At 39.7% G+C, this 16,223-nt stretch overlaps 1 protein-coding gene across 1 annotated transcript in view; it reads right to left on the reverse strand.

Annotated features, from left to right (window-relative positions):
• Positions 1-4,651: 4,651 nt before the first annotated feature.
• Positions 4,652-16,223, reverse strand: part of LOC114357138 (metal transporter CNNM4) — a 47,327-nt gene continuing 35,755 nt past the window's right edge. The window contains exons 13-14 of the mRNA XM_028310620.1: positions 15,309-15,405; positions 4,652-5,933 (exon numbers count right to left, since the gene is read on the reverse strand). Of these exons, the coding sequence (XP_028166421.1) occupies positions 5,733-5,933; positions 15,309-15,405 (298 nt within the window). The 3' untranslated portion in view covers positions 4,652-5,732. The remainder of the gene's footprint in view (positions 5,934-15,308; positions 15,406-16,223) is intronic.

The following is a 16,223-nucleotide window of genomic DNA, read 5'->3' on the forward strand; positions in this document are numbered from 1 at the left end:
TCGCCTCTTTCATCACAACCCGCCGCAATTGTGCCTCCTCTACCAATCACGAAGGCTTATACCACTCGGTCAGGCCGTAGGGTGAGGTTTAAAGTCCCCGCAGTTTCATAAGTTTTTTTTCTTTTTCTTTCTTATGGTGGATCCAAGTTTTTTTTAGTTTTTTTTTGCCGTGGGCTATCTTTCTTCGTGGGGGGGTAGTGTAGCGGTAAGCAAAACTCTTTGCGCCGGGTATAGGCTACGGCGGTTGCGATGGTAACCAGGTTGTTGTTGATGTCAGGAGAACGTCAAGTAGTAAAATAGGAGATTTTACAATATATTATATTTTATTCAAAAGTGACTACGTGAGTTTCCATATTAAGCCACGTACCCTTTAGTAGGTACTTATTTTTATGTTGTAATTTTTTCACAAAAAGAACTATTTTTTTTCTAGTTTCACCAATCGACTGCGACAAACAAACAAACATAAATGCCTCAAATACAACTATACATATAGATAATACATTCCTGTATAATAAATACTACAAGTAACTTACATAATCGCCATAGATTAGCAACCATACATTTTCATATCTGCAAAAGTGTGACATTCCAAAACACTAAAAAATGCTTACATTTTTTTATTCATACGATAAATTAAGTACAAGTCATGGGTGAAGAGACCCACTTTTTCACCTTTATGCTGTAAAGATGTTGAAAGCCAGGTTAAAGGTCCTAACACACTTATCAACCCAGAAAGGGATCAACACCGTATCGCCGTTCGCTGCCAGGCGAGGCGTTTACGTTACGGTGCGAATAAGAGTGCGTTTCAGTACGGAGTTTCATACAAAGAATACTGACCGCCTAGATCCGTTGCCGGGTTGATAAGTGTGCTTCGTCCTTAAAGATCCTATTAAGGTATTCACAGATTTCTGTTACATTGAAGAATCTATGCGTTTTAAATAAATTAACAAAACATTATAAACAAGATATAAAACAGTACTTACTTATACATTTTCCATTATTTTCACATCAATTATTTTAATCATACATTTAATAGACAAACATTTAGTAAAATATTAGGTACATGATTTTAATTAGACATTGAATTATAATTCTATATTAAAGTTTTCTACTAAAGCAAAAAATACTGATGAAACTAAAGTAAATTGTCAATAATCCATAATGAGAAATCCAAAAAGCATCAAGTAAGCTACAAGTAAGGGCAAGTGTTGCATATAACAGTCTACTATCGATAGTAAAAAACGGGACTATTCCCACCTCTAGTTCCCACTGCAACTCCTGTGTAGCCAGGATCTACAGCTTGACCGCCAATAACCCGAACAGTGAAGGTCAAGTTTGTCCCGGGGGAAAGTTAAACTGTCATTGGACCCGCAATGAAATTAATCAGAAGAACACAGGAGTTCGAAGTTAGGGTCCGACTTCCCTTGCAAAGCGGATGTGACAGGTGATATCCAACATCATCAAAATATGTTTTACAGTTCGTTCTTGTCTGTAAACTTATAACAAATAATATAAGCTTTATTACGTTATAGTTACGGCACCTTTCAAACTTAAATAACTTAATATAATCAGATGTTCCTTATTGTCTTTGATACATAACGTTAATATTACTTTCAAATACGTATATCAACTCCACCAGTTTCAGGATGGATACAGAATATATTGGCATAAATATACAGGGTGGAAATGATAAGTGATCTCACTCGGTTATTTGTAAATTAAAAAGATATCGAAAAACTGGTCACTGATCCTGAAAGTGCTTCACGAGCTCTATCAAACGGTATCAATAAAAGGTTACAGAACAAACTGGATCTATCCGAAAATTCAATGTTTCCAGCTACCATTTTTTTTTTTGTATATACATACAGAGAAAAAGCTCAGTAATTTTGTATCCATCCTGCATGGTATTTATTCGTAATTTCGTATGAATTTCCTGGACGCAACATTTTTTTCAAATTTTATAAAATTTCTAAAATAAAAATACCTATTTATATATCAGAGAGCAAAATAAAAGTAGATAAGCGTAGTGAAATTACTCAATTGACTTTCTTTAGGCCATCCTTGGACATTTTACACTGCACCTCTAGTCCCAAACTAAGCAGAGCTTGTGCTATGGGCACTAGACAACGGATTTAAACATACTTAATTTTTTTTTTTTGCAAATACACACATAAAAATAATATTTCGAATTAGGCGTCAACCTGTAAATAGTTACAAGTCTGGAATAAATAAATATTATCATACATAGAACCACTATTTTAATAGTCCATGCAAATAAAGGAATATTGACTTTGAAACAAATTCCCGATTAAAACTGTCGAAACACAAACTATCGATGTTTCGGCAACACTACTGTCTAAACCGTGACTTTGTCCAATTTTACAGTTATCTGTTACACCTAGTGTCACGTGACAATTTTTTAAACCCCATTCGATAGGTTAAAAGTTGAACTAAAATCTTTAATAGCAGCCGAAATACATGTATATTTGGTCGTGTATAATACAATATTTGCACCTTTATTTATATACTATGTATAAAACTATAAATAGGTACAGTCGTTGGCGGTGGATGTTATTTTTCAATAAAAATGTACACTAATGTGTGGCCGACTGTACAATTTACAGGTACAATACCAATTTATATTAGGATATTTATAATTTTTAATTTATAATTAGTATTAGATACATTATAATTGAGAAAAAAAAATCAAAGTAGAGTAATTTTTGACCAAAAAATAGTAAAAAAAAACAGTAGGTATAAAGTTTTCGATTTTTATTTACTTATCTATTTTTTTTGTTAAATATTTTAATACAGAGTATAAAAGTATTAATCATACATTTTAAATACTGGAAGTTTTTTTTTCGCTACAATTACTTTATTATAATTCGAAAAAGATTTTTTAGTTTTTTATTTCTTCATAATGTTATTTTAAAAACTAAAACCATTAACTATTGTACTATTACTATAGAGTATTTTTGGACTAGTTCATTAAATATTTAAGTACTTTGGCCGAAAAATGGAACAAAAAAGTTTTGAGACATTTTGCAGAAAATAACCATAAAAAAATCTAAACAACAGGCATTATTATAATGTAATAATGGGCGTTATAATAATCGATAATAAAAATAGTTTTTTTAAATCTATAAAAAATAAAAAGAAGCTGACAATAAATTTTTAATCGTGTTGGTTTTTTCAGCATAATTCAAAATATTTATTAGTAGGCCCTTTTAAATTGAATTTAATGCATGTAGTTTAGACTTTTCTATTGTTTTGCATTTAAAACTTTTTTTAAGCTAAATTTCGCTTATCGTTATACGTGTGCCTGCTATGAACGCCTAAAATAGTGTTGTCGATTTATCGATTACATAAACTTTCTGTGTAAGATGACGCAACAACACTAGTCTAAAGAACAGTGCGACATTACCGCTAATTCCTTGTATAATTATGTCACTGGAAGATAACAAGATCCGTAAGTTTATAAATTTCCTAGGAAAGGAGAATGCCCAAAAGTGGTATCGCTCGAAATCTAATTGTACATTGAGGGTACCACACCGTAAATTCCTTTCTTCATTTGTAATGATTTGCGAAAGTAGTAAGAAATTGTAAAACCTCCGGAATAAAATCCGATTTTAATAAAAAGTATTGTAACAATGAGCTGCAATCAGCAACACCTATCACCGAGCAACGACACTACGTAGTTCGCACGGTTGTCAATAGATGGCGCTGTTCGTAGTTAGATCGCGATATCATTTGATTTTTTCCTGTCCTTAAGTAGTCAGGGCTAACCACAAATCCCTTTCCGCTTGCAAAATGGTATAAATAACATTGGTATGCACGCAAGATTATTTTGTGTTATATCTGATCCTTATCAAATAACGCTAGCTTTGGCGTAGCTAGGGTTTTTTTTAGGCAGGGTAACTATCCACAAATATAAAACAAGTATTCTAAGGTAAAACCTGTAGCTATGCCAATGGACACCATTCATTTCACTTAAACCAAAATTACGTCAAAGTCCGGAGTTTTATAAAAAAAAAAATAACTGTGCCAAATAGTCCTGTATGCATACTATAAATTAAGCTTTATTCGAAGTCGTTTCAAGTCACTTCAAAAATCCATTGGTGTCAGGTCCGAGGATCGTGGTGGCCAAGCTACTGGACCCCTCGTCCAATCCACTGTTCACCAAACGTATTATTCGCGCACTTGACGTCCTTATTGTGGGGGAGCACCATCCTGCTGGTAGTAGAGCATTTGGTGTAATGCTAAGGGTACGTCATCAAGCATTTCGTCTAAGACGTCTTGCAGACACTCCAAGCACCATTTTGATTAAATTATTCGTTGTTTGAATACACTTCACTCATTTTTGTATTATTTATAACGTGATTTGTGTTTGATGGATTTCTCAGTTTTTTACAAGTGTCAAAAAGACATTTTAAAGACAATAGATTGCAATAGATATTTAAAAATACAATAAAAAGTAAAAAAGTCTCCATCGCCATCGCCAACAAGTGATGTGCATGCGTTACGATAATTAGTGGTGTGTTTAACAGATTGTCGATAAAATAAAATTCTCTAGATTAAAAAAAAAAATTTTCGGGCATTATTTTTTTACGGATTTGTGTTCAGTATCAGTAATATAGTAACCTCTGTAAATATGGCAAGAATGCAAAGTAACACCCTGTAGTTTCTTAATAATTGCCTGTTGCTCTAAAGCCTTGTATCCACTTGAGCGGCTCGGCCAAATGAGCCGCTCATTCGCCTGAGCATGCTCAAGTGGATGGACAAGGCTTAAGACACTGCAAACAGTATGTTAGACGGAATCCTGCAAAAAACCGGACTCACTTCTCACTATAGACTCGTAACTGCAGCAATCCGGTTTTGCAGGATTCCGCAAAATTGCACTCGACTCCAGCAAAACTGGATCCGGTAACTGCGGGATTCGTTAATAGTGACTAATGTAACTCGTAGTAGACCAGAGTGAAGATTCTAAGGGCTCACGCTGCGCCATTTTAGTTACTTACAATAAATTGCCTGCACATTTGCGAAAACTGTTCTACTGTAAATTAATAAACACTGTCTCCGTCTCCACGTGTAAAGAGACCGCCGCTTCACTTATCCCGGGTCACGCGGAGTGGTCGAGCAATCGGCGCTGTTCGTCGAGACAGCGCAGGTCGCCGTTACGCTGCTCGGGCGAAGCGCGCGATACAAACGAAGCGCGCGTGTTCGGAGACGCCGACACTGGGAGGGCTGATACAGTGGTGCGGGATCCAGTCAACTGGATGAAGATTCTAAGAGAGAGTTACTAAATGCAGTTTTTGCGGGATCCCGCAATATACGGAACTCACTTTGGGTCGCTGGGGGACACTGCAAACGGGATGTTCGTATGCTATTTGAAAACGTACTAAAACGGGATCCTGCGTCACGGCGTCATCTTAGTTACATAGTTTGTTAATAATTGCCTGTTGTTCTGACACTGCAAACAGGATGTTAAACGATCCTGCAAAATGCAGTACTAAATGAGATCCAAAAAAAGTTACTGCAAAAAACGGGACACACTTTGTGGCACTAAGACACTGCAAGGAGGAAGTTAAGCGGGATCCTGCAAAATGACCACTTTGGGTCGCTGCGCCATCTTAGTTAGTTGCCTGCACATTTTACGAACTGTTCTACTGTAAATTAATAAACACTGTCTCCGTCTCCACGTGTAAAGAGACCGCCGCTTCACTTATCCCGGGTCACGCGGAGTGGTCGAGCAATCGGCGCTGTTCGTCGAGACAGCGCAGGTCGCCGTTACGCTGCTCGGGCGAAGCGCGCGATACGAACGAAGCACGAGTGTTCGGAGACGCCGACACTGGCAGTGGGTTGGGTGATACCTGTCTGGATGGTGTCCGGTGTTCACCAGTGATGCTGGTGTCCTCATCTACAGATTGGAGCAACTGTGAACAAAACAATAAATTATATTAAATAATAAATATCCTTGGACATTTTACACTGCGCCTCTAAAGCCCGGTCCGTGAGCACGTAGAATCCCGTCCAATGACCCCAAGCTACCCATTCTTATCGCTCGCGCGTAATTATATTGCTGTCGCGACTGTGCGACTGGCACCCGCAGTGAGTGTGCGAGCGCGATAGCAACATAATTACGCGCGAGCGATAAGGATGGGTACCTAGGGGTCATTGGACAAAATTCTACGTGGTCACGGACCAGGCTTTAGTCCCAAACTAAGCAAAGCTTGAACTATGGGTACTAGACAACGGATATAAACATACTTTACTTTTTTTCTTGAAATTTTTTTAGTTACGAAACTATGAATCAGCGCCATCTATGTTATTTATCATGTACTATATATTACTTGTACGATTTTCACCACCGGTGGGGGACAGTCAGCGTCAAAATACAGGGTGTTGATTTCAATCCTCGCCATATTTATTTTGGTGATCTATTATGACTTATAGAAACGCATTATCCACCAAATAAAAAAAACGAACAATTAGATTATTTTCCGTGCGACATCAACTGTACTGTGGCTCGCAATATTGCAATTTACACTGCGGCACTATCGAGTTACGCGGATCGCTCGCTTATCATATCGGATAGCCTACTGAGGCAAGCCACGTAAAGTAGGTAGTGTAAATAGGTATTTTACTTTGACTAACTAAAGTTCAAGTTCGTTTTAAATTTTTTCGAAGCGAATTTTTTTACTGATTCGATCAGAATAAGCTACTTAATCAACTCCCTAAATATAGCGAGGATTGAAATCAACACCCGGTTCGTACACCGACACCCGAAGTAGCCAAAAAGTTCGTAACGTCTTTGTTACAATTGAAATTAGGTTACGTTGAACTTTTTGGTTACTTTGGGTGTCACGAACTAGGTATTTGACGCTGACTGAACTACGGGGAATATACGATTTGGAATAGGATAGGTGGAAATGGGAAACAAGGTTCTGGTACAAATGTCTTTCGCGCACATGTCTTTTCGCGCTAACGTCCATTCGCGCTAGTGTCTTTTCGCGCAAGTGACCATGCGTGCAAATGGCTTTTCGCGCAAGTGTCCCAATACGGGAACGTAACACGTTGTAACATAGGGGCCATCCATAAAGTACGTCACACGTAAAGAGGGGGGGAGGGGGTTGACAAAGTGTGACATGGTGTGACAAGGGGTGGGAGGGGTCCTAAGTTTCGTGACATCACATTTAAATTGTTTCAAATATTTGGCTAGCGACAAGGGGGGGTGTTTTTGAGACGTCAAGCGACAGTGAGACTTCAGTTTTTTTTTTTTTTTTTACTATTAGGTACGGAACTATTCCCACCTCTCGTTCCCACCACTGCAACTCCTGTGTAGCCAGGATCTACAGCTTGACCGCCACAAAAACCCAACCAATGAAGGTCAAGTTTGTCCCGGGGGAAAGTTAAACTGTCATTGGACCCGCAACGAAATTAATCAGAAGAATATAGGAAGAGTTCGAAATTAAGGTTCGACTTCCCTCCATTGCAAAGCGGATGACAGGTGACAAACAAAGGTTTAAAACCTTTAAGAAAAGATTATGCACCACGGACAATAAATTAAATTAAGGGGGCCTATCTTATGAGCAATTAGCAACTACCTGCCAATAATATTTACTATTAGGTAGTGATTCTGCCAATGTCAAGTGTTTCAAGGAGACAATTTTAGTCCGCTTCAGTATCGACTTCAGATTATGCTTCACATTTGAATGCTGTTGTTCGGGATTCTTTATAGATATCTACTCGATGAAGGAGACACTGTTTCGTGTTTCAAACGGTTTACTACTTGTTAAAAGGAAATACATTAAATTGCGTAGTTGCTAGAACGATGCAAAAACCAAAGCCGTGACAGCCGCGCGCGAGGGCCCAGCGGGCGCGGGCGGTGGGGCACGCGGCGTAGTGATGTTCTTGGGAACAGCTGTCATGTCATAATATGTCAATGTTACTCCTCCCGTGCTGCTCTCAAGCAATGATTGAGTTAAGCGTTAGAACTATAATCGAACTATTTACATTGTTTAATTAATAATAATACTGACGACTAAAATGATTTAACCAACTTTCGATTTACGTTTACTTTTCTACAAGACGAGGGAAAAATACAGATAATACAACCCGATCGAGCTAACTGCGCATTTCGCTGGAATGCGACTCTTCCTTGCACTCAACCGCACACCTTGCGTTCCCGCCCGTGCCAGAGCGTCGATGTGACGTCACGGCCGCCAGATACGCAGCTAACTGGACCGGGTTGTAATACAGATGATATTAAAGATGACCCACACTGAACTGTCCCACCAAACTCAATGACAGGGGGGCGCTACCATCGTTCAACTATATGGTTTCCAACATGGCAAAAATCGGAACCAGCAATCCAGTATTGACGGTGGCGCCCCACTGTCAATGTCATGGATAGGACAGTTCAGTATTTTGGAACTATACTACTATTACTTACGTCAAAAAGTTCGGGACACCAAAGTGACCAAAAGTTGACAACACAACCTTATTCCAATTGTATCAAAGACGTGTTGCGAACTTTTCGGCTACTTTGGGTGTCACGAACTATTTGACTGTAACTGGTACCACAGAATAATAATAAGTACTACGTACAGAAGTTTTACTTCGCGAAAGTATTTAAAAAAATGTATGCTCAATGTCATTAACAAAATGGTGTAATTTAGCCTGTCTCAAGAGTCAAGCACCATTTTGTTGACAAACGTCAGTGATCGGCACTGCGCCGAAGCTATAGGGCTGACTTCGGTAAAATGATGTGACGTGAGGTGCCAAATGTGAATGAATTATCATGAATAATATTAACTACTTATTTACCTCTCAGTGTCTTGAGGCAACTTAAAACGTACATTCTGTGTTTTTGTTATTATTTAGGCAGTTAAATACTGCACAGTATTTAGTACACCTTTTTCTTCCATCATACACAAGAATACGCGTGCGTGAATCAATGTTCGCTCATGTGAGGCCTTGTCGAATATTATCCTGTAGGTGGGCCATCGTGCGTGTTTTGTTTTCGATGTAAACTCGCGGAGATGAACAGGCCTGCTGGTACTATCGGCCGTATTCACAAACGATGCTTGCTTAAGTGAGGCAGCAAATCGAACGCACAGCGTTGAATAGAGCTCTGTGATTCATGTGTCACCCTGTACGTCCACGCGTACTGTGAGACCTCATAGCAATGTTTGTGAATACGGACGTATGTCAATCAAAACCTCAAGTCTGATCTTTCTTCTCCAATATCCTGATGATTTTCGACAGCTGCATCAGAACCAGTCTATCCGTCTCCGCTCTTCTCTCCCTCTCTCTTTCATATCTCGATACCGAGTCGTAATCGATCGATTCCCGTTCGTATTCGAGTCGGTCACTATCATCGAGCGACGAGCGAGCGTACTCAGTTACATCTATATGGGAAATAATTCAATAATATTGTTGTATATTTATTGTATAGTTTCTGAGTAACATCTCACTGCGTTATGAGTTTATCGATATTTCAACGTGAAATTGTGAACTCCGTCAGTTTATAATATAACGCGTGAGATTGTAAACTACCGGTGGGTTAGATTGTTATCTAACTACGTCAGACTAAAATCTGACGGAATTCACAATTTTACGGTGTCAGATACAAAACTACAATTTTTTTATTGTCCAAAGAAAGGTTTTTGTAGTTTGGTAAAATAAGCCCAAATATGGCGTAGAATTCATCTTCTTTTACTAGGGTAGGAACTTCGGTTAACTACAGTCAGCGTCAAATAGTCCGTGACACCCAAAGTGGTCAAAAAGTCGACAACACAACCTTATTCCAATTGCAACAAAGACGTGTCACGAAATATTTGACACTGACTGGCTAAGAACTCATGGCGCGATTTTCACCCGCGCCCGCAGCGGTTGCGGGCCCGCAGCTTCTGTATAATGCAGATACTTATTATGTAAAAACTAATGCACAACTCACGACGAGGTTTTCACCCGCAGCGGGCTCGGTTGAAATCGGGTCCCGCTCTGCGGTTTTCGCCCGCGCGAAAACCGCCCGATCGGCGGGCGACCATTTTGTACCAGTGACTTAGCACGCGGAAATCGCGCCGTGAGTTCTTAGAATAACCGCGCAAATTAACCGCTCCCGTGAGTTTTGAAATAAAACCGCAATTCCACAACCGCCGCGGGCGCGGGTAAAAAACGCGCCGCGAGTTCTTAGCCTGTCACTGGACTACGTATCGATTAAAAATCGATTTCAACTCGAAACATCGTTCTGATACGAACTAACCTTTGTTGGCGCGCTGATTCGTCTCATCATCATCATTGGGGGTCAGATTATGTACCGTTAAGAGTGAAGAGTCCGTGTGAAAGGTTGTCTTCTTCTTTTTACTGAATTCTGTATCTGGTGGAGACGGTGATAGGTCTAGCGCTTAATTCAGTCAGTGCCGAGGTATGGGAGCGGCACGGGAGGGTGATTATGTGAGACGGTCAAACGTCTCAGTGAGACTTCAGATTTGAAGACCCTGTCACGTCATAATATGTGTTCTACCTTACTGTCAAACGGTGAGTGGCAGTGTTGCCAACAGCTACCAAAGGCTCGTAGCTAGGAATTTAACAGAAAGTTGCTAGATTGAGTATTTTTTCTCCCTAAAAAGTAGCTAGAAGTAGCTGAATTCCGTTAAATAAAATACTAAAGAAATAAAACACTGAAGTTAATAAATCAGCTATAAACTTTAAAATCAACTTAACTTTAATACTGTGACTACTTAATTAACAAAAAAAGAAGACAATATTTTTATTATCTACCGATTTAAGTGAGTCGAATCGTAATTGCTAATACTAATTTTGTTTGTCGGGTATGCCGCTACCATAACTTTGTAAAAATATATCATAATCAATAGTTGCTAGAAAAAGTAGCTAAAAAGTTTAGCTACAGTTAAAAAAAATTGTAGCTGCCTGACATCAAAAAGTTGCTAAATCTAGCTATAAAGTAGCTAAGTTGGCAACACTGGTGAGTGGTTCACTGTCACTGTGGCGTGCTGTCACACTGTCACTGTGGCTCGATGTCACATTTTCACTGTGCCTGGCTGTCACACTGCACCTTTATCTCATTGTAAAAACTCATTCCCACCTCTCGTTCCATCCGCTGCAACTCCTGTGTAGCCAGGATCTACAGCTTGACCGCCAATAAAAACCCAACCAGTGAAGGTCAAGTTTGTCCCAGGGGAAAGTTGAACTGATATTGGACCCGCAACGAAAATCAGAAGAACATAGGACAAGTTCAAAGTTAAGGTTCTTACTGACAAACGCTGACTATTCCTTACTCTAAAACCGTCTCACAAAATCACCCTCCCGTGCCGCTGACATACTCCAGGCACTGACTGAATTAAAAAACTCATTTATTTTTGCAAATAGGCTTTTAAAAAGCACTTTTACACGTCCCAGTATTAAATGGTATGGTGAAGTCAGAAAATTGTTATCATTATTTTAATTTTCATACAAATCTGATTTTATAATTTTTATTTTAATATCATAATTTTTATTTTAAAATTTTCATTCAAAATATAATTTATGGTCAGATTTGTATGAAAATTAAAATAATGAAAATGATGATATCAATTTTCTGACTTCACCATACCATTTATATGCATTATGTTAACATGGGCTAGTATCGGCTTATAAACCCATTTACCTAACACCCTGTAGATTGAAATTAACACGGGCAAATATACTTTAAAATAAAAGTAGAAACTAACCATTGATTTTAATGTCATCCACGCTCTTATTCAAAACGGTTTTGGCCATCCAGTAGTCGTTCTTCAAACATTCATCACAAACATCTGTGTCCAGTTTCTCTTTCCTCTTCAATTGCTTAGAATCTTGATTAAATTCGATTATCGGATACTCTTGATAATTTATTTTAAAATCTTGCAACTGATATTTTTCTGAACAAAACTCGTAGGGGCTGGACCAAGATTGGGCCAAACATTTGCCGTCTGTTCGCTTTTCAGTTTTGGGTCCAATGTTGGGCAGACATTTGCCGTGTTTGTCAAAATGTCTGCTGTCGGTGTTGCTAGGATCGTTAGCGGAGGACGTGACGTCGATTTTTTCTGATGACGTGTAATTTTGTTGTGGCAACACTTGCATTAGTTCGATTATGTTCGTTCTTGGTGACGTCTACGAGTGGATAAGTTGTTTTATTCAAAGATTTGTATTATAAATAAAACTCATTTATTTTTGCAAATAGGCTTTTAAAAAGCACTTTTACACGTCCCAGTTATAACCCTACCACTTCTTCGGGACAATAAGGCGATTATCACACTGCACCGCGCTCCGCCGCGGTCCGCGTGGCGACATAATTATAACGAATTCCGCGCGCAAACGCGTTGTCAGTGTGTTGTGCCGCGCGTGTTTTCTATACAAACTGAGGTGTAAATCTGTCGTCCCGCGTACCGCGGCGGAGCGCGGTGCAGTGTGATAATCGCCTAAATGGGCCAGTGCTGAGAAGAAGCACATAGGTCTAGCGAACTCAGTCAGTGCCTGAGGTATTGGAGCGGCACGGGAGGGGTGGCATTGACATTATGAATTGACAGTGACAGAGCATACAAATCCGGTCTCGCTGACGTTTCACGTCAACAAAAACACTCTTCCGCTCAGGGCCGGATCGTGAATTTGTGGGACCCTGAGCCCCGATTACGGTAACTTTTAACGTCTACAATCCAGACGCGCTTCATCGATTCTGTGATACGATTGGTCAAAACAGCTGACGTACGCTGTTGAACGACCAATCGTATCGCAGAATCGAGAAACGTGTCTGGATTGGAGACGTTAAAAATTACCGTAATCGGGGCTCTGGGCTGTAACTTCTTATGAGGTTGTCGAGTAAAAATATCGTCCGTAAACCGACTTTACAGACTTTTTTTTTTTTCATATTATGGCCTACTTTTTAGCGGGATCTGGGGGCCCCTTGTAACCCCGGGGCCCTGGGCTGCAGCCCAATCAGCCCATAGGTAGATCCGGCCCTGCTTCCGCTCCCTCCCGTACCTCAGGCAATGACTGAGTTATGTGCTAAACCAGTGGTTCTTAACCTTTAAGTCATGAGGGACCATTTTACCAAATTTCTGTCTTGTCAGGGACCACCTCATAATCGGTCAAAACCAGTTTGACTGCAAAAAACAGTTAAAAGTGGTTTTGACCATCGTGGACCACTTGGAATGCCTCCAGGGACCACCAGTGGTCCGCGGACCACCGGTTAGGAACCACTGTGCTAAACCTATAATTTGAGATATAAAAAGTATCTACTATCTTTTCGCTTTAATTTTGCCGCTGGCGATATGACGTCACTCGAAGAAAAGCATCTATAACTTTATCAAACTACATTAAAATATTTTTTATTTATTATTATTGATAAAAATTGTGTATTTGCGTAAAATAAGACACATTAATGAGGGTTTTCGCGAATGGAAAATCCGCCAGATGGCAATACGTAGACGCGAGGTCCAAATGCTGCATGATTGGTTATTTTTGACATGACATTGACAGATATGTCAAAATCCACCAATCACGCAGCAGTCAGACCCCACATCCACGTCCCGCCATCTAGCGGATCTTTCATTCGCGAAAATCCTCATTGCGTTTAATCACTAACTAATTGCGTTTAATCGCGGTTGGGGGAGGGGACGCGCATTCCACGGACCGGCAAACTTAGCGCGAACGGGTAGTATATTGTTTAAATACGTAACTTCATAAGTTAAGACCTATAAATTGAGATATAAAAATTATCTAAAGCCCGGTCCGTGAGCACGTAGAATTTTGTCCAATGACCCCAAGCTCCGCATCCTTATCGCTCGCGCGTAATTATATTGCTGTCGCGACTATGCGACGGGCGCCCGCAGTGAGTGTGCGAGCGCGACAGCAACATAATTACGCGCGAGCGATAAGGATGGGTAGCTAGGCGTCATTGGACAAAATTCTATGTGCTCACGGACCAGACTATATTTGTGTTTAAATACGAAACTTCATGATAAATTAACCTTATTTAACGTAGAAGTGGATTCCAATACATCGGCGTTAGTAGACGCCGTGCTTGTTGATTTACCGAACAATTTCTTGGATATCATTGATATGGGTATATTACCGCTTGATTGGCATAGGTGCTGGAAAATAGGGAGAGGGTAAAAGGAGGGGGTAAGATAGGTAGTTCCTTTGTGGTTGAAGATTTCGGGTGAAACTCGCTTACACCTTCGGCCTAGGGTTTCTGCTCGAGCTTTCTCGAACTCGAGAAAACTCGAGAAATTTGGCTTCATTCGAGACGAGAAAAAAATTACCGGAGCTCGAGAATTCTCGAGTTTCGATTTTGAAGCATTAATATTTTTTAAAGCCTATTTTCTTAGACAAAAGTGAGTTTTTAATTATTTAATAGGTTAACGTTGCGTTTAGACTGGCCTAGTCTTTCCTTTTTTTAACTAATTTGATTTGCAAGTAATGATCTCAACCGAAACTAATAATGTTCACCTACGAGTATGTTATAGTTTATTATGTTTGTATAACTGACTGATTTAAAGACTGAAAATTTTTTGTTAACTATCTGTTAGTTTAGGTACTCGTAAATACGTTCATTCAAGTGGTTATCTTTAAATTTAAAAATGTATTAAATTTTTTTTGTTTGTTTTGTAAATGTAGGTTTATTATCGTAATTTTTCTATTAATTTGGACTTGTGTTATTTGAAAAACAAGTGATTCAATTGGAGCTCCAGATATTTATGGTTATTTATCCTTAAAGTACACGCGACTTTATAACTTTTGTTCCTTTAGTTACTAACTAAGTTATGATTATCCTACTAATATTATAAATGCGAAAGTTTTATGTGGATGTCTGGATGTTTGTTACTCTTTCACGCAAAAACTACTGAATGGATTTTGTTAAAACTTTACAATATTATTGATTATAACCCAGACACATTATAACATTAATAAAAACCCGTGTTTTTATTAAATTTCAACCGATTTCAACAGTTTTAATTAAAAGACTCGAGACCCGAGAAAACTCGAGACTTTGGCCTCGAGAATTCCCGAAACTCGAGAAAAAAAATAGGTCGAGAAATCAGAAACCCTACTCGGCCTGATCATCACTTACCATCAGGTGAGTTACAGGCCAAGAGCTTCCTCGTTGTGGATAAAAACAAAAAAAGTTAAATTGCCCCACTTTTCTTGCGCTTACTGTCTATCGAGGCTTTATTAGACCTAATGTGAATGCTAATGTGGTTATGCAATAAACGATTGAGTATTGAGTATTAATTTATAGTCTATAGTCGAAATTTACCACTCACCTTATCTACTTCGGTGTCGAACTGTTCGTTAGTGGCTCCTTTAGACAGAGCTCCTTTTTCCATTAGAGTAGCCCTTTTGGCCGCCAGATAGAGGGATCTGAAAATATAGAAATAAATATCATATTAAGGCACCGTCACTGTTTTAGAGTAAGGCATGGTCTGAGTTTGATAGTCGTGTAGAGTGACACAGCAAGCCACATTGACAGTGTGACAGCTATCCACAGTGAGAATGTGACATCAAGCCACAGTAAGAATGTGACAGCGAGCCATATTGACAATGTGACAGCGATCCACAGTGAGAATGTGACATCAAGCCACAGTAAGAGTGTGACAGCGAGTCACATTGACAATGTGGCAGCTAGCCACAGTGACAGTGTGACAGCGAGCCACAGTCAGCAGGGCCGGATCTACCTATGGGCTGATTGGGCTGCAGCCCAGGGCCCCAGGGTTACAAGGGGCCCCCAGATCCCGCTAAAAAGTAGGCTATAATTTGAAAAAAAAAAGTTGTCTGTAAAGTCGGTTTACGGACGATATTTTTACGTGACAACGTCATAAGAAGATTCAGCCCAGGGCCCCACAAATTCACGATCCGGCCCTGACAGTCAGTGTGACAGCGAGCCACAGTGACAATGTGACAACGAGCCAGAGTGACAGTGTGACAGCGAGCTACAGTCAGTGTGACAGCGAGCCACAGTGGCAGTGTGACAGTGAACTACTTACCGTTTGACAGTCAGGTAGAACAGTTCTGCGATGGCTCGCACGGAGTAGTCTGGTATGAATGTGTGACGTAGCATGGAGTAGACGTTGATGTTCTGTAGGGAGTGTGACAGCGAGCCACAGTGGAAGTGAGGCGTAGTGACAGTGTGACATCAAGCCACAGTAAGAGTGTGACAGCGAGACGCAGTGACAGTGTGA

The sequence above is a fragment of the Ostrinia furnacalis genome, unplaced genomic scaffold (genome assembly GCF_004193835.3).
Source record: "Ostrinia furnacalis isolate ACB-3 unplaced genomic scaffold, ASM419383v2 OfSCF3052, whole genome shotgun sequence".
Taxonomy (NCBI): Eukaryota; Metazoa; Arthropoda; class Insecta; order Lepidoptera; family Crambidae; genus Ostrinia; species Ostrinia furnacalis.